The sequence below is a fragment of the Microtus oregoni genome, unplaced genomic scaffold (assembly GCF_018167655.1).
Source record: "Microtus oregoni isolate MIOR12 unplaced genomic scaffold, Mior012 000015F_ref0000493, whole genome shotgun sequence".
Lineage (NCBI taxonomy): Eukaryota > Metazoa > Chordata > Mammalia > Rodentia > Cricetidae > Microtus > Microtus oregoni.
The window spans coordinates 11,924,112-11,946,506 of NW_024543074.1; the positions used below are offsets into that span (position 1 = coordinate 11,924,112).

At 42.4% G+C, this 22,395-nt stretch overlaps 3 protein-coding genes across 4 annotated transcripts in view; 2 read left to right on the forward strand and 1 right to left on the reverse strand.

Annotated features, from left to right (window-relative positions):
• The window catches only part of Cltc (clathrin heavy chain), a 59,613-nt gene extending 56,585 nt beyond the window's left edge, over positions 1-3,028 (forward strand). For both annotated transcript variants that reach the window (XM_041664083.1, XM_041664084.1), the window contains 2 exons: positions 225-300; positions 2,007-3,028. In XM_041664083.1, the coding sequence (XP_041520017.1) occupies positions 225-300; positions 2,007-2,131 (201 nt within the window). In that variant the 3' untranslated portion in view covers positions 2,132-3,028. The remainder of the gene's footprint in view (positions 1-224; positions 301-2,006) is intronic.
• Positions 3,029-5,184: 2,156 nt separating this feature from the next.
• Positions 5,185-15,255, reverse strand: Ptrh2 (peptidyl-tRNA hydrolase 2). Its single transcript, XM_041664082.1, has 3 exons — positions 15,136-15,255; positions 14,726-15,040; positions 5,185-7,179 (listed from the first exon to the last, which is right to left on the reverse strand). Exons 1-3 carry the CDS (start codon positions 15,253-15,255, stop codon positions 6,634-6,636), a joined length of 981 nt encoding a protein of 326 aa, XP_041520016.1. The 3' UTR covers positions 5,185-6,633.
• Vmp1 (vacuole membrane protein 1) overlaps positions 14,766-22,395 on the forward strand; it is a 97,367-nt gene continuing 89,737 nt past the window's right edge. Inside the window, exon 1 of the mRNA XM_041664480.1 lies at positions 14,766-14,948. The gene's annotated coding sequence lies outside the window, so the exon portion shown is untranslated. The remainder of the gene's footprint in view (positions 14,949-22,395) is intronic.

The following is a 22,395-nucleotide window of genomic DNA, read 5'->3' on the forward strand; positions in this document are numbered from 1 at the left end:
CATTTATAAACCCCTCCTGCCTGAGGGGTTTTAACGACAGTGCTGAAAACCACCCTTACTGAAGTATGAATATTGCCATTGAATTTGATGGGGTCTGAGAATGTTCTTGCCAGTCTGTTTTATTTTGACAGAATTTAACATACTAAGGCTTTTCCACTCTCTGCCATAAACCTAAGTTTGTAATGCTTTTGAGGTTCTAACTAACATGATTTCTTTTTCTCTAGGTGGATAAATTAGATGCTTCAGAGTCATTGAGAAAAGAAGAGGAACAAGCTACAGAGACACAGCCCATCGTTTATGGTAATCTGTCTCTTTTTAAGTTAGACCCTTCTTAAATGTAGCAAGCTGAGTTAAGGAATAGTCCCCCCAACTGTTAGCATTTTCTCCTGAGGACCATTTAAAACTCCTTGATATTTTCCACTCTAATAATCTTCCATGCATAGAATATCTCAAAAATAGTCGTTAAAGATGGTCTAGGTTGCCAGGCAGTGATGGCGCACGCCTTTAATCCCAGCACTCAGGAGGCAGAGGCAGGTGGATCTCTGTGAGTTCGAGACCAGCCTGGTCTACAAGAGCTAGTTCCAGGACAGGCTCTAAAGCTACAGAGAAACCCTGTCTTGAAAAAAACAAAAAAATCAGTTGCCAGATTGATGACTGATCTATTTGTTTTTCTAAGTCAGTAAGAAAGAAACAACAATGAATTCTGATTTTAGAAGAACCAATATGCCATGGATGTCTTCAGTGTGCTTTGTATAAAGACTCCATCTTCACTTTAAATCTATCTAGGACAGAGAATGGGGGTTGAGTTTCCATTTGAGAACTTTCCAGAGAGGTAGAACATCCAAATCCTAAAGTATTTAAAGCAGTTGACTTCCTCTTCTACTAGCCTGTGTGGGTTACTTATCCTTTGTATTTCATACTTGGTGAACATTGGATTTGAGGGAGTATGATTAAAAGTTTTATAGCCAGATGTTTTTTAGAAGGAAGTATAAAATTATGACCATTTTTGTCTCAGACAACTAACGAAAATGACAATATAGGAATCTTTATTATTTTTATTATTATTATTATTACAGATAAACTGTTTGGAGGAATTTGGGGGACCGGGTAGTTTTGATGAAGGACTGGTTAGACCTAACATGTTAAATAAGGTTTGACATCTTTGAAATAGGGAAAAAATGATAGTTGTGGTTATTTAGTAGGTATCTACAGACTGGGCCTTCATGGCGTTTGAGTGAACTAGGGTTAGAATTTTCAAGGTAATCTAGGGGTGATTCTTTGGTAAGCCAGTTTCCAAAAAAACCCCAAAACTCACTTACTGAAGACAATTTTGGTTGTACCACAAGAAAGGAGTCCATTGTGCTGGGAGAAAGATAGCTTGTGTTCTAGCGGGAGATGATTTGCAGGGCTAGGGAGGTATTGTGTTTCTCTCTCTAAAAGTTCTTTACGTGTCATGTTTTCTTTATGTGGTCAGCAACTATTTCAGCTTCATCAACAAGTATTTGATAGAAGGTATATATGTTCTCATGTTTTTCATGCCTAATGCATTGCATATCTAGTGCATATTTGAATGTGTTTTTTCTATTGCTGTCTCTAAATTAGCGCTGGATTCTTCGCTAGAACCATATTAGGTTTTATTACCATTCAGATGTTTAGAATCAGAGATTTAAATTAACAACTTGTAAAGTTTTCCTGTGCTAAAATTTTAGTCACTAAATGTAATGTGTATTATGTAATAGGCTTGTTGGCAGATGTATGGCCTGATAAATGTCAAATGTGCATGTGTTACTGCTTTAAATATAGGATGTTGTGGCCCTCAGTCCTGCACCATTGGCTTTTTTTTTTTAAGGCAGGAACCTTCTCAGGGTGAGATTATTCCAAACCGGGACAGTCGAAAGTGCCCCCCACAATTTAATCAGTGAATTGTGATTGCGCTGCTAGAGTGGGAAAGATGACAGCGCTAAACCTAGGTGCTAACAGATTCTCCTCCTCTGTGTCACTTTTAGGTCAGCCCCAGCTGATGCTAACAGCAGGACCCAGTGTGGCAGTCCCTCCCCAGGCACCTTTTGGTTATGGTTACACTGCACCACCATATGGGCAGCCACAGCCTGGCTTTGGGTACAGCATGTAAGATGGAAGCTGATCCTGTAGTCTCCTATTTTCATACTGAAGCATCGTCTACCCACTTCTCAGTTTATAAACGGGGAAACAGGCAACGTGTTCTCGTAACCTTTATTTCATGAAGGACTACTTTTTTGTTTCTAACTATAGACTTGGATCGCCTATGTTAAAACCTTATTTTCACATTCCGCATCATTAGAACTTCTTTTCAAAGGGGAATAGTATTCATGTGGGCTTTTTTCTCCCCCTCATTCTTTGAAGAACTGCTTACTATTCAGTCTCTTGTGAAGAACCTGATTTGCACTCTGTAGTGTTTAAAGAAACAAAGAAACTCTAATACTGAATCTCTTAAATTTAGTGTATGTAAACAGCTTTCAATATGTATTGTCTAAGTGCATTTAAATCTCTTTTATTCAAAGAAAAGCTAAAGTGAGAATACTGGTGTGTGACCATGCAAGACTGTCAATGCCAACAAAGACAACACTAATCAGCATATGCTACATTGGATCACAGCGCTCTCCAAATTATTTGAAAAATGCATACAGACAACTTGCCTGATGATTTTTAAATGAGCATAAAAGGCCCTTTAACCTATGCAGGTTTCCCCATTGCGCATATAGAAATGCTAGTGTGTTTTGCTCACTTCATGTGTAACAGGTGCCCTCATGTTGTGCTGTATCCTGTGCTTTTTCTGTGGGACCATTCCATTCAGGAACAAAGAGCACCATGATTCCACACGTGTGTATTTACTAACCCTTCCCTGAGGTTTGTGTATGTTGGATATTGTGGTGTTTTAGATCACTGAGTGTACAGAAGAGAGAATTCAAACAAAATATTGTTGTTCTTCAGTTTTGTTTGTGGAATTTGAAATTACTCCAATTTAAAATAAATTACTGGACTGTGGAAATAACATGTAGAACTGCAGTTTTAATTAAATACACCTCACACCAGAAGAACGGAGGTTTCCATGGTTTTATACTGGGTGCTGCAGGAGCATTACAGGGTGTCACAGAGGGAATTATGGAGAAAGTCGTGCATTATGTCAGTAAAAGTGTATTTTTAAAAGTAGTTAGCATGACATTTCTTATCATGAGCTTAAAGGGTACCAAATTTAAATATTTGCCATGGCTAAAAATACTAAATTTATTTCATTATGACTTCATTCTCTACCTTAGTGCCTAGCTTATGTTGCCTATATGTATGTCTGTGTGCCATGTGCATAGTGCCCTCCTCAGAAGCCAGAAGAGCTCAGATCCCCCGAGACAGGAGTTAAGTTACCCTGTGGATGCTAGGAATTGAACCTGGGTCCTTTGGAAGAGCAGTCATTGCTCTTAAACACTGAGCCATTCTCCAGCCCTACTCTATTTTCTTAATTGTTTTATTGAGGATATTTTTCCCCATCAGATTCGCTGTTCTAATCATGTAGTGTTATCCTGTGATACCACATTGCCACTTAAACCGTCCATATTGGGCAACACATAAGACAAACCTTGGGTAATGTGCCAGCCAGTCAGCAGGCTGCTAACTTTCTTATCAGTATATAAAGTGCTTTTCAGAATTACTGGGCAAATTTTATGTGTATGTGTGTTTTGCCTTCTTCTATGTTCATGCACCATATAGGTGCCTCATGATCAAGGAGACCAGCAGAGGGCACTGGATCCCTTAGAAGTGGTTGTGAGTCTCCATGTGGGTGCTTGGAATTGAACCTTGCTCTACATTGCTCTTAATCGTTGAACCTTCTCTCTAGCCTCTTGGTTTGTTGATTCAGGGTCTCCATATCTAGTCCATGCTGGCCTTCTTTGAACTTGAGTTCTTTTTTTCTAAGCCTCCTGCATGTGGGGATTCTAAGTATGCCCCACCTGTCAGTTATCTTCATATCATAAAGTGCCCAGCCAAGGATTGGGCTGTGGTGAAAGTTGGTGATAAACTATTTTAAATGAGGTATCTTCATTAACATTCTCTTGAGTTTATCACTGGAGTAGGTTCTAGACTAAGAAACTGAAAACTGTACTAAACAGTTCTTAAGTGTTGCTGGAACTAAGAAATGGGAAGACTAATGAGAAACTCTGTGACAAGCTATCTGATCTTGGGATAAAAATAGCCACTACATAAACAAAGTCTGCCAGTGGTTAACAACTCTCTAATTACGGCCATATTAGTGCAACAGCAAGTATCACCTCTAGGTCTTTCTCTAGTGCAGCCACCATCTTTCTCTGAGCCTTGTCTACCAAACTACTGAACTTTAGTTGGTCATTTCTATCAGTGACAGTAAAAACAAAACAAAAACTGTATTGATGCAGAAAACATTGATTTGCTGTGTGGGAGGCCCGAAGGGCGATCCTCAGCACTGCTGTTAGTTGGTCTTCTTTTATACTATGGTTCAGTTCCAGCACCCTGCAAACACCGATGTGTGAGAGTCTGAAAAAGCTCTCCAAACTTCTTCCAGTTCTTCTTGAAGTGGCTAGGGCATTTAGTTTTTACCAACTGTCACACACGTGGGTTTGGGGCAATTAAAGTCCCCCTTTGCCTTACTCTAGAGACAAGAACCTCACTGTTAACCTGGAACTTGGAGAAATTCTCTGGTCTCAGCCTTCAAAGTGCTGGGATTGCAGAATAAACCACCACACCTGGTTCCGGGCTAGTTGGTTTTTTAATTTTTTTATTGTCTGTGTAGACACAGTGCGATGGCACTCAAGCGGAATGAGAGGACAGCTTTGTAGGTTCCAGGGAGCAAACTCAGGCACCCACTGAGTCAACTCAGTAGCCCTAAGTTTATCTGTGTAAAGTTTTATTTTCAGTTATATATATGTGTGCTCGTCTATATAAGTATATTGAGTGTTGGGCTGGATCCTCTGAAATATTATGAGCCAGAAACCAAACATGGGTTCTCTTCAAGATTTTAACTGCAGAGCACCTTCCTAACCTCTTGTTTCGGTTCATATAAAAAGTAAAAATGTTCCACGAAACTGAGTTCACAAGTAAGTGACACTATATACTAGCCTTTTAGACAACCACACATGAACATGAGTAGTCATGGATAAAAAATGATTTTAATAATTTTTATTGAGAATTTCATACATGTTTTCAATTTACTATGATCATAACACCCGCACTTTCTCCCAAGTCAGTGCTTATGTACAGCTGTATGTTGGACCATCTACTGAAGCATGGGCAACCTACCAGGACTCCTCTGAAGACTCCCTTGTCCTGCATTCTGCAGTTCTCAAAGCCCCTCCCCTACATATGCTAGGAAAAAGTACTGCTCCTCAGGACAAGTGAAACTACTATAAACGTGGGACCATGCAAGCTATGACTACTCATTTGAACAGACCATCAGCGGGCATACTAGATAGAGAAAAGACAATACCTTTCATTCAAGTTAATATACAGTCACATAAAGACTCCTTGGGCTCTGTAGAGTATGCCTTGAAGGCTGTTTGGTTAGAGTGTACGAAATACACATCAAGAACAGGTGAACAAATACTGTGATTTGTTACCAGAATTAACAATTTTCACTGTTACAGGTCCTTGAATCAGCTACCCAGACATCCTGCTGGGAATGCAGTCTGTCAGTGTGGAGTCATGCTATAGTCTACAGCAAGTCTCATAAATTACCTGAGTCATAACCATGTATTTAAGTGAGTTCAACTCAGTTACAGGTGGTTGCATCACTTGACTCCTGTATAAACATTCTGTTTAGAAACTGTTGCTACTGTGGCATCATTCAGTGTTAACTACTCCTGAACCATCTCCAAAACATTCAGCTAGATAAAATCTGAATTATGATTGCATGATGGGTCTATGCAATGATCTCTTAATTAAAAAAAAGATATATCATACATTCAAAAAGTAGCAGCAGGGAAAAACTGCCATGATCCTTGAACCATGTCCTCTAAAAAGGCCAGGAATAGCAGCATGGTTTGACTGAAGAGTGATCAATACAAGGGGCCTAATTATACACAGGAAACATGGCTCCCTCTCCACCCAATGTTATCACTGTTCTAGCATCTATCATTCAAGCATTTAAACAATGTATTTTTATTCCTTTTTTGTTGCTTTGTTTTTTGGAGACAGGGTATCCCTGTGTAGCCTTGGCTGTCTTGGAACTAGCTCTCTAGATCAGGCTGGTCTAAAACTCACTGCCTCAAAAGTGCTGGGATTAAAGGCGTGCATTTACTCTTCAGATTTACGTGTACAGTGGTTTTGCCTGTATGTATACATGTGTGCCTAGTTATTGAAGAGATGAGGGAGGGTGTCGGAAGCCCAAGAACTGCAACTATGGGTGGTTGTGAACTAGGAACTGAACCCGAGTCCTCTGCGAGAGCAACAAATGCTCTTAACCACTGAAACGTCTCTTTTGCCCTTCAAAAGTATTTTAAACTCAAGATATTAATGGTCCAGTACATGACAGAAGAACATGGAAACATACTTTAAAGTGGAGCAAGGATTAAGCTTTTATTACTGACAGGCTTCATACTTTTCAGACAGAATCACCACTATACAAAAGCTCATCTAGTAAAGTTTTAGGTGGCCAGTAACTTCATCAATTAGCTCTACTGGTCCTGGCCCAATTCCCAGGACAGTTCGAGAGCCTGGTTCAATCTGAGTACGTCCAGCATCTTGGATTAAACTTACAGTCAGTCCCAACACTTTCGCATGGGTCAGTAATTCAATGAGGGTTTCTTCATCTGGAGCTTTGACCACCACTTTGGGCTGGCCACAGTACTCCCACTCTTTGAGCACTTGAGGATTTTTCCTCTGAATCTGCTTGTAGGCAGAAACAGCAGCGTGAGAACACTGGGCAGCAACCTTCCCTTTTCCCATCTTTAGGTCAGTTCGAACCACAAGAATCATTTTGTACTCCCCACTCTCCCCAGGAATGCTTGCTTCGGTTTCTGTCTTGGTGTCTCTATTTGTCTCACTTGTTGAGTTCTGGGGTAACATGCCAAGGTGACCCCGGAGGCCCCAGCCCAGGCACATGCCACAAGCAACTCCAGCAGCCAAGCTGAGTGTACCAGGATGAGCCAAATACTCCATAACCAAGAACTTGGAGAGCACCTTAACGGAAAAGAAAAAAGTTGTTATCTAAAATAGGGTTTCAAGCTGTTCAGAAAAACCACCTACAAGCAACAAGCAATATTTGAGAGCCATACTAAGTCAAACAGAGGAAAGGCAAGATGCATTGTGGGTCTTATGCACAGACCCTGCTTCCATCCATCCCCAAGTACTAGATGATTCAAAGATCCACAAGGAATAGTTTTGGCCATTTGAATGGTCAGCAGACTTTCTTCAGTTAAAAACCCTACCATTCAGTCTTCCTTAAATCCTATGGGAAAAGGAAATGATGGCTTCACCAATATGCCTAAAGAACTGTTGGGGGAGCTGGGCACTGATGGAGCACATCTTTAATCCAAGCATTTGGGAGGCAGAGTCAGGTGGATCTCTGTGAGTTCAAAGCCAGCCTGGTCTACAGAGTGAGTTCCAGGACACCTAGGCCTGTTACACAGAGAAACTTTGTCTCGAAAAACAAACAAACAACAAAAAAAAAATCAAAAAAAGAACAGTTGTGGGTCCAGTGGTCCTTGTACTCAGAGAAGCACTTAAGAGAACCAGGAATGTTAATCACACAGGTGCGTGCCTCAATGGAAGAGATACAAACCAAATACTTGCATTCCATCCAGAAAGCAACTATCTGGTGACCATTTTGCTGCTAGCTGAAGGGACAGACCTCACCCTAGTTCTCCAGAACGGTTATTCCAGACTCTTCCCTCCCTAGACCATTCCCCATCCTTAGAATAGATGTCACAAGTACATTATGGCCAGCTGACCTCTATACTATCACTCAGAGACCACACTAGATTCTAGATCTTTTTGCTATAGAACCCACCCTCATGGTCATATGTACTTTGTAAGAGTTTCTATGTAGTCACAAATTTAAGCTTTAGCGTGCACCTGGAATTGGATTGTTGCCTGGAAACCTTTTCCCAAATTGTACTGTGTTTAAAAATGCTGACAGTTCACTGACCCAGGTTGATGAAGTCAATCTGCACTGTTTCCATTATTTCTTTTTTTTTTTTTTTTTTTGGTTTTTCGAGACAGGGTTTCTCTGTGGTTTTGGAGCCTGTCCTGGAACTAGCTCTTGTAGACCAGGCTGGCCTTGAACTCACAGAGATCCGCCTGCCTCTGCCTCCCAAATGCTGGGATTAAAGGCGTGCGCCACCACCGCCCGGCTCCATTATTTCTTGACATGATTTGCTTCCCTGCTGCACGACACCTACAGGGACCCCCTTCAAGGAGCCCAAAGCAATAAAAACTAACTCTGGAAAGCAGTGTAAATTTCTATCTTCATAATTCAGTGGTTCTCACTGTCATACCTTTAGGAGGTACATTAGGCCAAGAGTCAAGATGCTATAAACAAAGTTTCAGCATTGGAAATAAGCATGGATGGAAACTTATCCAAGATCCTAATACAAATTCATGTTACATCTGAACACAAAGTATTTGAAGTGGGTTCTTAAATTCAGTAATTCTAGAAGTGTAGCTATCCTAGAGGCATTGAATTCCTTTCACTCCTTCCCACCTTTAACAGGGTTACATCCTGTAGTCCACCATGCCCTGGAACCCAGACAGGCCTTGAACTTGCACAACCCTCTGGCCTTAACCTTCCAAATGCTGGGATTTGAGCAACCAGCCTGGCTTGGATTTCTTTTTTCTTTTTTTAATATTTATTTATTTATTATGTATACAATATTCTGTCTGTGTGCATGTCTGCAGGCCAGAAGAGGGCACCAGACCCCACTACAGATGGTTGTGAGCCACCATGTGGTTGCTGGGAATTGAACTCAGGACCTTTGGAACAGCAGGCAATGCTCTTAACCTCTGAGCCATCCCTCCAGCCCCTGGCTTGGATTTCTATGTTAATGGAAACAACCATCAGTTTCTTCCTCTAGTGTATTGTCCAAGCATTTATATGCACGAAGCCACCATTTTTACAGTACTTAAGTAACACTATAAGAACTGTGCAATACACGACCTAAATGGATAGGAACACTTATTTTAGCATAAATTTCCCTATTATTCTTCATAAAATAAACACGTTAACATATGCTAAGTGAGGAGACCCTGGCCAGCTCCAGCGCAGAGAGCATGGCTCTGGCAGGCCTTGCCTTTCTCCCATTCCCTCTGCCTTGCTCAAAACTATTAGATTACATTTCTAAAGCTAGCCACCAAGATCTATATAATATTCCTACAGGAACTGGTATGAAGAATATTTTGAGTTAAGCAATGACAGGCTGGCTTCATACTTCTGACCCTCCAGCCTCAGCGGTGCTGGGACTACAGGCATGTCCCAGTCCCAGCACAACTGATTCCTTCAGTGACAGTTTTTTGTTTGTTTTGTTGTTGGTTTGGTTTTTGAAAGAGGGTCTTACATAGCCCAGGCTAGCTTTGAACTCCACAGGAAGACAGAGCTGATCAATAACTTATCTTCCTGCCTCTACACCCCAAGTGCTAGGATTACAGGAATATGCCATCATGAATGGTTTTATGTGATGCTGGGGATCAAACCCATCATTTCATGCATGCTAGGCAAGTACTCCATCAAATCCTCAATTACAGTTCTTAGTCACTAAAGAGATACATACCATAAAGCTCATTTGTACATCAGGTGGCCACATGAACTATGTAGTTCAAATGCAGGTCAAAGTTTACAGTGGAAACTTTAGATGGTTCAGCTATCTATTTAAACCCAAGTGAATTAGAAATTGCAAACGTTTAAGAGTCGGTATGCATGCTTTGATTATCAGTATTAGCTCCCAAACTAGAGATCACTTTATACTACAAAAACTCTGATCCAAATGTCAGATTATTTACAGCATGAGTATTTTTCAGGGATGAAGCCATCCAGGGCTGGTGGGGCTGTGCTGGGTTTCTAAGAAAGATAGTAACAATGCACCCAGCTCCCGAAAAAGAGAAAGCATCAATCTCTATAAATGTCTGGATTAGACTTAGTTAGAGGCACAGACCTTTCAGAGTGCTGAAATAAATGGAAATGATTAAATAAAAGCCTGACTTTTCTATTAGGTTAGCTAGGGAAATCAGAGAGAGATAGAAATATACATAAAGAGGTCACTAATAAAACTCAGGCTGTTCAGACTAACTCTTCTCAAGGGTGTTTCAGTCCGTCTCTTTCTCTGCATCCTCACTATAATCTCAAGGTTTGATATTGCTCATAGTCAGTCTCACAGACAACCTTTAACAACCTAGTAAAATAAGTGTGGCCATAAAACCCTCTTCTTTGGGCCTTCTAATTAGCCTGCTTCACCAAGCGTGTTTCAACAGATCTCCTATTCCTGATAACTTCCCGAGCCAATGTACAATGACCTACTTCACGGCTTCTTTACATTTTTCCAACCTAAAAAAAAATTCCTTTCTAAAATTTTTGACCCACCATGGCATAATTTTCTTCTTTCAATTCCAACCTCAATTATCTGCTTCTCCTAATCACCATGTACTGGTCCCTCTCTTCCCCCACGCTACCAAAAGTGCTAAAGAACCAGGAATTTGCCAGGCGGTGGTGGTGCACACCTTTAATCCCAGCACTCAGAAAGCAGAGGTAGGTGAGTCCAAGGTCAGCCTGGTCTACAGAGCAAGTTCCAGGACAGCCAGGGTTGCACAGAGAAACCCGTCTCAAAAAACCAGACATTGTCATTGCCACCAGTTGTATCTTTTTGGGTTTCACTGAGTGTTGTGCACCACTTCCTAATGTCTTTTAAAACTTTAAACCTTCCTCTTTGAATTATTTAACATGACTCTGACCCAATGCTCACCTTACCTATCTGATAGTTTTATAGTATCCTAAGAAAAACTACCTGGTATTTGCTTGGAAATATGGATAGTACTATACAATCTTATATTGTTGGCCCTTCTGTCTATATCTATGCTATCCAATGCGGTAGCCATTAGTGCCATATAGTTAGGTACATTCAACTTATGGTTAAATATTCAGTTCTAAGGATCGACAATCTGAAAGTGGCTAGCAACCACTCTATCAAACTGGGAGAGAGGACACTGTCATCACTGAAGAAACCTGCAAGACCAGACAAGTTGATGTATCAACAGTCTCGTGTGTGTTTGGGGCCAAGTAAGAATCACAATAAAGTAACCCTGTCCCAAAAAAGGTGGGGGAATGGAAGCACACTGGGACAGCACTGGTCTATAAGCTCTTTTCCAATCCTCTCCAATCAATCAATCAATCAATAGACCAACCAGCCAGCCAATCAGTACTCTCTGGGACTCATTATGCTCCAGGCGCTGTTGCAAAGCCTCAAGAGAGAGAGCTCTCAAAACAAAGGTGACTACTCCCTGCTTCCAGCTGGCTTTGACAGGCAACAAAGTGTCAGGTTGTCCCTGGAGAGGGAGCAGAGACTGCTCAGCACCATCACTTTCAGGAGTTCCTTCATCTTTTAGGGAGCTGTGGAGATTTTATTCAATATAGACTTTAAGCTCAAAGCTTCAGAGAAAGACACATGATGTGGTATGCCCTTATGTATGCTGTGAATGTTTTATTACCGTTGCTTAATAAAGAAGTTGATTTGGCCAACAACAAGGCAGAATAGAGCCAGGAAGGAAATTCAAGCAAAGATACAGGGAGAAAGAAGATGGAGTTGGAGAGACGCCAGCAGCTGCTGGAGAAGCAAGATGTGAGGTAACAAGGCATGAGCCTCGTGGTAAAATATAGAATAACAGGGGGCTGGAGAGATGGCTCAGAGGTTAAGAGCACTGGCTGTTCTTCTGGAGGTCCTGAGTTCAATTCCCAGCAACCACACGGTGGCTCACAACCATCTGTAATGAGATCTGGTGCCCTCTTCTGGCCTGCAGACATACCTGGAGGCTGAACACTGTGTACATAATAAATAAATAAATCTTTAAAAAAATATATAGAATAACAGAAATGGGTTGATTTAAGATGTAAAGGGTAGTTAGCAAAAGCCTGAGCCATCAGCCAGTTTGTAATCAATATTAAGCCTCAGAGTGGTTATTTGGGAACTGGCAGGTAGAGGAGAAACCTCCAGTTAGAAATGGCTCCCAGAAATACTCAGACAGACAAGACAGATCCATTATCTTCCCCTAAGACATAACCAAATGTGGACAAGTGCTCAAGAAGAGTCTCAGTCAGGCGGTGGTGGCACACGCCTTTTATCCCAGCACTAAGGAGGCAGAGGCAGGCGGATCTGTGAGTTTGAGGCCAGTACCTGGTCTACAAGAGCTAGTTCCAGGACAGGCTCCAAAGCTACACAGAAACCCTGTCTTGAAACAAACAAAAAACAAACCCCAAAAAACCAAGACATTCCTAGGCACGGAGACTCACACAGTCTTAGCCTTAGCCACATAGATCATTTTGATGGTTTTCAAGTTACATCTTAAAAGGGTCGCTGCCAAGAAACATTATTTTTCACTCTCTCCTCTCTCTCTTTGGATAGAAGGTGTCTTGGATGGAATTATAACCTGCTTTAAAAAAAAAAAACAGAAGTCTGCAGAGTGGCAGTGGCCAATGTGTTTAATCACAACACTGGGGAGACAGAGGCAGGTAGATCTCTGTGAGTTGGAGGCCAGTCTTGTCTACAAAGTGAATTTCAGGGAAGCCAGAGCTACACAAAGACGTCTGTCTTGAAACAAACCAACGAAACCATCAGAAGCCACTAGGGCTGTACAGAGTGTTGGGACACAGTCCTTTCCCTTTAAATGGGGTTTCACGTGAGATTCCTGGACAACTGGGAAGGGACACAGGCTTTAAACAATTGTTAACTGTGTTAGCATGCTTGATTCTCCCAGGTAAAAGGCTTCCATCAGTTTCCAGAGTGAGGAGTTCCTCCCTCTTCCCATGTCCCTACAGTTTCCTTTCTACCCTGCACTAAGATGAACAATCTCATATATTCCCAAATCCCCTCACATACAGGGTGCTTTGGCCATGTGGATCTCCGGTTTCTGTTAGATTTCACCACCCTAAGTTTCCAAGTATTTTTTTATATGTTTTGATTGAGGTTTTGTTTTTTGTTTTTTTGCTGATCATCAAACCCAAGGTAAAGAGCATTCCACTATTTGTGTGTTCTTCCTTTATTTTTTGGTTTTTTTGAGACAGGATTTCTCTGTGTAGCCCTGGCTTGTGTTCTTGACTTTTAAGAAAATCCATACTTTCCCTCCTGTGTTCCAATAGCACCAGTCACCAAATCCTGTTGTTTATTGCTGTAAACCCACCTCCACTATTTCTACCGACAGTGTCCTAAATATTTCTTATCAAAAACTTTTAACTTTGCTAACTCCAATCTTTGAGAGAAGTGGTTAAGGGAGGAGCATCCCAAGTTCATGGACAGGGCGACTTGATGAGGCATAGTGATAAACCTGCCTGCCTCCCTCTTCAGATTGAAAGCCATATTATAGTAAAAAACAAAACTATATTAGTTTCTGTTTATAAATTAAATTTGTCTCTCAAGGATTGAGCTATGGCCCAGCTATAACTTTTTGTTCATCTGTTTTTTTGTTTTTCAAGACAGGGTTTCTCTGTGTAGCTTTAGTGCCTGTCCTGGAACTCGCTCTGTGGACCAGAATTGACCTCGAATTCACAGAGATCCGCCTGCCTCTGCCTCCCGACTGCTGGGATTAAGGGCCTGGGCTCCCACCGCCCAGCTCCCACCTATAACCTTAACTACAAAAGGCTCTGTACTTGTCTGTTCCTGGAAATGGCCACCAGGCCTTTGTTTAGGAATGTTGTTAGGATCTACTTGGTTTATGCTTATGTTCTGCTTCCGTAACCCCCGACTATCTATCTGCCTGCCAAAATGCCCCATCTGGAAACACTCCACTGCTTAACTGTGAAGCTCCTTCTCTTCCCCATGTCCAATGCTGATCTGCCTAGCCACCCCATGAGGGAAAGACAGCCCATGTGCACAAATTTAAAAAAAAAAGCTTGCTTTAATTAATTTGGCCATGATATGGGTCGATGGTCTTTCTCCTCGCATCTATGGGACTAACAAGATCTAGAGCGCTTGCCTAGCGTGCACGAAATGCATGCACCACTGTACGAATAAATAAAAGTACCTTTTTAATCCATCCTTAGAATTCTTTCCCTGTAGGAGCAAGGCTGAACAACTCGAAAACGGACATTTAGTATTTAAGTGTGAGGCCTGCTCTCCGTTTTCTCAGGCTAGGACAGCGTACCAACGCCACCTAAACGAGGAGGCTTTGCTCGACACTAAAATTCTGGGTTCTATCCCTTCCCAGCATCTTGGTTTCTTCTTCCAAAGGAAAGTTTGCAGACCGGGCAAGCCCAAGCAGTTTATGTGGTTGCTAAAAGGGAGCAGACTGTGGGATAAGAAGGTAAGATACGTTCCGGTAGGGAGAGAACTACACTGCTCTCCTCTCCATAGTCCTGGAAGGAACCGAGACTTACCTGAAGCACTACTTGTCGCTCACGCTTTGTGGCTCTCCACTCCTGAACAGGGAACACGCTTCGCGCGCGCCAACCACTTCTTCCGGGTTTCCAGAGAGACTAGTTCCGGATCAGGAAACTACAAAGCGCAGTCATCCTTCCTCCTGTCACACCCACAGGATCCGAATTGAGAAAGCCGAACCGAAATCCCGCGAGGACCCTCTCAGGTTGCCTCAAGGAAGGTGGAACATTTCTCTTTCGGAGGCGGGCTCCTCGGGGGACCGGACCGGAAGTGACGCGAGGGAGTTCCGGTTGGCCGGAGCCCAGCGGCGGGTGTGAGAGTCGGTGCTGGGAGCCGCTTCCAGGATCCTGCGATCCGGAGAAGCCGGGGTCTGAGCGGGTAGGTAGGCGAAAGCGGGGAGTCGGGGGTGCACTCCCCAGCTCGGCTTCTTCCGTGGCTCTCACACTTGGGCGGTGCAGATACAGAACACGCTGTTTTCCACTTGAGTGTTTCAGGTCACTGCTGACAGGCTGTGTCAGCTTGGCTGTAGCCAGGTTATGTGGGACACCTCTCCGCGGTTGGTTACCGGGACATTGGCCTCAGACGCTCCCGACCGTTCGTTCCAGGGTTGGAAGCTGCCCTTGACTTCTCCAGAGCACCCTCCTCGCGGAGTGTCCTGATGAAATGAGCTGATGACCGAGCTCATCTCCAGGACCTTTCAATGCGCTGTTTCTCGTCCCCATGAAGCGCAGGCATGAGGGTGTCTTGACGGTACAGAGTTGCCAAAGGAAAGGGCTTTCGTCTTTCAGAGCTCTTACTATGAACCTTGGCTCTTCTTCCAGCTGTCAGAGAAAGGGTTCTCTGCCCTTTCCAAATCCTTAGTCCCCAAATTTAGTATTTCACTGCAGTTGGAAGTACTTTGCAGAAAGGCAGGGTGGTCTACTTAAAAATCTTTACAATTTCAAAAAGCTTGTATAGCCAGCCTTGTGTCTCCTGATACCTAACACTTCTGACTCGCAATTGATTTTACATAGCCATCCTTTGCTTTTCTTTTTTTCTTTTTTTGGATTTTCGAGACAGGGTTTCTCCGTAGCTTTTGGTTCCTGTCCTGGAACTAGCTCTTGTAGACCAGGCTGGCCTCGAACTCACAGAGATCCGCCTGCCTCTGCCTCCCGAGTGCTGGGATTAAAGGCGTGCGCCACCACTGCCCGGCTCCTTTGCTTTTCTTCTACCCCATCCAAAAAAATTTTAATCATGCATAGATTGGCGCTGTGGATGTATATTGGCAGTATAATTTCTTGTCTTGACTTTCAGTTCTTCCTTGATGTTTGTAGCCATTTTTTAGACATTTAGAGATCTTTCTCAGTATTTCTCTTGGCATAATGAAGAATTTAGTATTCCAACTGTTTTGTTTTGTTTTATTCTTTTGAGACAGAGTTTCTCTGTAGACCAGGCTATCTTGAACTCAGATATCCGCCTGCCTCTGCCTCCCAAGTTCTGGGCCCATCTGTATCCAGCTGTTACTATTTATGAACTGTGTTGTTATTGGGTCTGATTTTAGGGGATAAACTTATTATTAGGCAGCAGTTTGTGTGTCGAAGGTTATATTTTTATTGACCTTCGGTATCCCAGAGTTTGTATCGATGGAAAATGACTCTAAAGTGTTAATTTCTCCTATTTAGTTTATTTGCCTACATTATTTTAAAACACAGATGCAGTTTTAGAACCGTGTTTCTTAGATACTTTTAATAATATAATTATATCCTTGAGGTACACATTCAAGAAGCAAATATACACATAAACTCATGTCTGAACTACTCTAGCAAATGGGTTGATGCTGCTCACTAATCTAGCTGCAGCTAGTTTCATCTGATTTTCTCAGATTAGCCGTGGTTTTTGAGTTAGCAAATTGTTGGCACATCTTTGAAATGAGGTGACAAGTATTTTGGCAAGTGGAATTGTACGTTTGATATATCATTAATTTTAAAATCTAGTAAATTTACTTATTGATTACACAACTACCAGACCCTTTTTTTCTTTCCTTTTCTTTCTCTTGTTCTTTAGTTCTTGTTTTTTGAGACAGACTCTTGTAAGTAGCTCTGGCTGTCCTGGAACTCACAAAGAACCTCCTGTCTCTGGGGTTAAAGGCGTGTGCCACCACACCCAGCCCAAATCTTCTCACGTTCTTTTTGTTATGTTATCCTTTGTTTGTTTTTGTCTCCTAACTTTGACGCAAATCCCTCTTTTAGGATTTAGAGACAAGGTCTTACTCTGTAGCCTGAACGGCCTCAAATTCACAATCCACCTGTCTCTGCCTCGTGAGGTTAAAGGCCACTGCATGCAGAAAGATCATTAAATTTTAAATCAGATGACCTGGATTAAAGTCTGGGCTCCAACACTTACTAAGTAATGATTGGCAAATTACCCAGCGTTCCAAGCTCCTTGATTGTGATGATAAAGGGGTCACTCTGTTTCATAGGACTGACAAAGTGGTGAGATAGTACTTGTGAAGTCTCTCTGTAAGTTCAAGAATGGCGTTATTATTCAGGAACTAGAAATACATAAGTGGAGAATAATGTTACTTTAGAGTATTTCAAAATTAAACCATTTATATCATGTCTTATTAATCTGAATATACTATTACCCATATTTATGATGATGGTCTTTGCCCTGTGTTTGAACACAAGAAAGCTAGCCTAGAGTAGCTTGAAATTAGTCACCTTAGTTAATAAGTAAGTGGCTACAAGATGTGCATAGCTTTGCATTTGAGAGTTTAATTCTGACCTTTCTCGGACATCATGTATTGTCAGCTGAGAATTACCAAGTACAGAAAACACTGAAGTTTTTAGTGTGTATGCATAATTGACTAATCATTAAAAGTAGCCTATCTTTGCTTACATTAAGTAAGAGCCCATTTTGTTTACTGAAACCAATATTTAAAATTGTAGTTAACTCTTTAAATGCATAGTTAGTGCCTTCTCATTTAATAGAGGGGAGAATTAGGGCCTATGAACTATCAGTGCTTGGCTGGCCTCAGGACTTCTAAAGTAGGTAATGCCAGAGCCTGGAATAGACTTGAGATCTTGAGTAGACTGGAGTGTTCTTTCCATTCTTCTGAAGTTGTCCTCAGGCCTCCTGGTGAGCTTTGGTAATAGCCTGGTTTGTATATCACTGTTTTCTCACTGCCGTGATTTCCCCCTCTGCTTTGTTTCTTTAATCCTGTAAATTGTAGGGAAACAAACTGCTCAGTGAGATTCATAGGGAAAGCCAGGGCAGGGACACCTGTGGTCACAGTGCTTGAGACTGAGGTGGAAGGATCTACATTCAAAGCCAGTCTCGGATGGACTACACAGTAAGAACATGTCGCAAATAAAATTTCTAAAAATTGTTCAGTAGGATGTATTAAGGAAAGGAAATTACTTATGTTTTCTAGAATAGTCTCAGTTCAACATCAATTGTATCAGGTATTGTGAAATGTCATTATTTCAGTGAAAATGGCAGGAGCTCTGTAACGTGCCTCTTACTGATGTTACCATGCATGGGAAGAGCTTTTTCTTTTCCTTCCTCCTGATATAAAGAACTTTCTGAACTGCTGTAATAATGATACTCTCTTTTATTAATTTTTCACCTACAAGGCCATTTGTCTAACTGTCATTCTAAGTAAACAGCCTTTGTAGAAGAATACTTTGTTTTGATCCTTTGACTCCACAGCCACATTTCGCTCCTCCTGAGGGGAAAGCAGTAGTGATAGTGCAACTCTGGGAACCGGATACACTGAAGCGGACATAATGTTGATAGTCTGCTTTTACAGGGAGATGTGCAAGTGTTCTTTCAGAGTAAACTTGTTTGCGGGGGCGGTGCTGGGTTTGAACCCAGAGCCTTGTGCCAACTATCATAGGTTCAGCTGCTGGCTAAACCCCAACACCCAGAGTAAAGTTTTTTGTTTGTTTGGAGGGTTTTTTTTTTTTTTGGTTGGTTGTTTTTGTTGTTGTTTTATAGAGAGCTCTCTCCTAGCTGCTCTGGATTTCATTATATAGACCAGTCTGGCTTGAAACTTAAAGAGCTCTGCCTTCTTCTCGACTGCTAGGGCGAAAGATGTGCTTTACCGCTCCCTGCTAGAATAAATTTTAAAGGGTGTGTTGTCTCTAGAAACTCTCAGTTTTGTTTTTTTGTTTTGTTTTTACGTATTATCTCTTTTTTTTAAAGATTTATTTATTATGTATACAGCATTTTCCCTACATATATGCTGCAGACCAGAAGAGGGCACCAGATCTCATTACAGATGGTTGTGAGCCACCATGTGGTTGCTGGGAATTGAACTCAGGACCTCTGGAAGAGCAGTCAGTGCTCTTAACCTCTGAGCCATCTCTCCAGCCCCGTATTATCTCTTTTTGTATTTGTAATTTTTTTAAAACAATCTTTTCTCATTTTACATGCCAATTCCAGTTCCCTCTTTCACACCTCCTCCTGCTCCCCTCACCTTTCACCCACCCCACGCCCTATCCACTCCTCAGGAAGGATGAGGCTTCCCATGGGAAGTCAACAAAGTCTGTCATATCACTTTGAGGCAGGACCAAGGCCCTCTCCTCTGTATCTAGGCTGAGCAAAGTATCCCCACAAAGAGAATGGCTGCAAAAAGCCAGTTCAATCACTGGGGATAAATCCTGGCCCCACTGCCAGTGACCCCACAGATTGCCCCAGCAACACAACTATCACCCCCATTCGGAGGGCCTAATTTGGGCCTACGCGGGTTCCCCCGCTGTCATTCGGGAATCAGTGAGCTCCCACTAGCTCAGGTCAACTGTCTCTGTGGGTATCCCCATCATGGTCTTGATCCCTCCGCTCTTATTGTTGTTTCTCGCTGACTAGACTCTGGGAGCTCAGCCCAGTCCTAGCTTCACATCTGCGACCATCAGTTGCTGGATGGAGTTTGTGTGATAACAATTAAGGTAGTCATCAATCTGATTACAGTGGAAAGCCAGTTCAGGTACCCTCTTCACTATCGCTTAGAGTCTTAGCTGGGTCATCCTTGTGGATTCCTGGGAATTTCCCTGGTTTGCGGTTTCTTGCTAGCCCCATAATGGCTTCCTCAATCAAGATAATCTCTTTTCTTCTCCCTCATATTTTCTTCCCCCTCTTCCCTTCTCTTCCCCTTCCACCCTCCCTCTTCGCCCCCCATGATCCCAATTTTCTCAGGAGTTCTTGTCTATTTTCCCTTCCTAAGGGGATCCATGTATGTTTCTCGTAGTGTTCTCCTTGTTACCTGGCTTCTCTGGGGTCGCGGACTGTAGGCTGGTTGCCCTTTGCTTCACATCTAATATCCACTTTTGAGTGAGTACATACCGTGTTTGTCTTTCTGAGTCTTACCTCACTCAGGATGGTATCTTGTAGGCTGGTTGCCCTTTGCTTCACATCTAATATCCACTTTTGAGTGAGTACATACCGTGTTTGTCTTTCTGAGTCTTACCTCACTCAGGATGGTATCTTCTAGTTCCATCCATTTGCAAATTTCAAGATGTCATTTTTACACCAGTCATGTACAGAATGCAAGTTGAGGGTTGGACATGGTGGTTCCCACCCCCACTGGGGAGGCAGAAACAGGTAGATCTCTTAAGTTCAAGGTCAGCCTTGTCTGGGTCTGCAGAGTTCCTGGACAGCCAGGGCTGTGCAGAGAAACCCTGTCACAGGGGGGAAAAAAAAAATAAAAAACCAACCCTGGGATTTGAAGCTTTTGTTCAAACTCCAGCTCTATTACCTGACTCCTGAGCCTCTTGTTATCTTAGTTTCCTCGTAGGCTGTGAAGTCAGTGCCCTTTCTGCTAAGGGTCAATGAACAGATTCTGAAAGCATTGAGAACAGGGCCTAGCATGGTTGGCACCATCGGTTGGCACTCTGAGCTGTTGCTGAGGACCCTTTCCCAGCCTGAATGTTTGACAACTCATGTATGATTCCTAATGAAGAGAACCATTTTTGTAGCCATTCATTTGTCCTTTTTGTATTGTTGACAAGTTTGGTTTTGGTTTTTGTTGTTTCATTTTATTTTGGTTTTGGTTGGTTTTATTTCGTTGAGACAGGGTTTCTCTGTGTATCCCTGGCTGTCAGATCCGCCTGCCTCTGTCTGAGTGCTGGGATTAAAGGCACGTGTCACTAGGCTCAGCTATTTTCTTTTTTAAAAATTGACTTTTTAACATTTATTTATGTATTTAGTTAGTTATTTTATGTTTGTTTCTGCAGAAGTCAGAGGACAACTTGGGGGGGGAGGTGGTTCTTTCCCCACATGGGTTCTGAGGATTGAAATCAATGGGTTTGAACTCAGGCTTGAGTTTAACAAACTTACATGTGCTGGGCAAGTGTTGTATCCCTTAACTACACCCCAGTCCTATTAACAGTTTATATTTGTAAGTCATATCACGCAATTTAGAAACTAAAGCCAACTATCTTGACATCAAACAATATTTTCTGGCACTTTCTTTGCATGGAAAGATCATTTTCAGTGAGGTTTATTGCCTTGTTCATTGATCCAGTTGATAGATGTCTTAGTTACTTTTTATTGCTGTAGTAAGACATTGTGACCAAGGCAACTTACAGAAAAAGGGTTCATTGGGGCTTACAGTTCCTGAGAATGAGTAGAAACCGTTACAGCATGGAGCATGGTGGCAGGCAGGCAGTCCTGGTGCTGTAGTTATCACTATAGCTTCATCTCCAAGCACAAGGCAGAGAGACGGAGCTGGCTACCTGGGATTTTGAAAACGTAAAGCCCAACCCCAGTAAGACACCTAATCCTTTCCAAATAGTTCCATCAATTAGGGACCAAATATTACAGTGTAAGTGCCTGTGAGGGCCATTCTCATTCAGACCACCACAGTGGACAAACATCTTACTACTTAGGTCTTCTACCAGGTTCTAGGGAAAATAATAGGGAATTTAAAGTGTCATGAAGAAAATGGGTCTGAGAAAGAGCTAGCAATGTCCATTTGTACTTGTTTGGGGCACAGATGGTCTTGGAAGACTTAAAAGTGCAGCTTAGTGATACATAACTTCGGTCCTTCCACTCTGGAGGCTTAGGTCAGAGGATCCCCTGAACTCTGGAGTGTAAGCAAAACAGAGAAACCTCAGTTTAGGAGAAAAAACAATGAAGAGAGAAATTATGAGCCCACTGCAGTATTGCAAGTATAGAGATGAAAGTGGCCTAAACAAGAAGGGTGACCAATATGAATAGAAGATAGCTTGGCACGTAAAGGTACTTGTCACATCTGACAGCCCGAGGTCCGTCCCCAGAGCCCACGTGGTGGAAGGGGAGAACTGACTGACAAATTGTTCTCTGACCTCACATGTGCTCTGTGCCAGGAACGGCTCACCACCCCCACCCACCAACCATAAAGAAATGTTTTTTAAAAATCTAGAGCAGTGTGAGGATATATTTGGAATAGGACTTGATCTTAGATAAGATCAATGGTTTAACAACAACTGATGTCAGGAATGACTAGCTTTTGGGTTTAGTAACTGGATGGGTGCTTGTTCCAGGTAATAGGAGAAGGAAGGTTTGGGTGAGACTGGTTTATAAGACAAGTAGAAGCAGGGTGTGCTGGCGTATGGCTTTAATCCCAAAGATGAGTTCCAGGACAGCCAGAGCTGCACAGAGAAACCCTGTCTCAAAGAATAAATAATAATAATAATAGTGCAGATAGCAAGAGAGATAGCTCAGTAGATACTGGTGCCTGCTCCCAAGCATAAGGGTCTCAGTTTGACCCCGGGACCACATGGTGGAAGAAGAGCATCAGCTCCTGCCAAGTCCTGACTTCCATGTGCCCACTGGGGCCTATGTAGCCCCCCTCCCCCACACACAA

Excerpts from the sequence above, each read along its gene's own strand:
- Ptrh2 (XM_041664082.1), bottom strand. The coding sequence starts at position 15,255 with ATGAGCTCGGTCATCAGCTCATTTCATCAGGACACTCCGCGAGGAGGG. Across the intron at positions 15,041-15,135 it reads CGTCTGAGGCCAATGTCCCG|CGTGTTCTGTATCTGCACCG; the intron begins GTAACCAACCGC and ends AGTGGAAAACAG. Across the intron at positions 7,180-14,725 it reads GCTTTCTCAATTCGGATCCT|GTGCTCTCCAAGTTCTTGGT; the intron begins GTGGGTGTGACA and ends TTTTCCGTTAAG.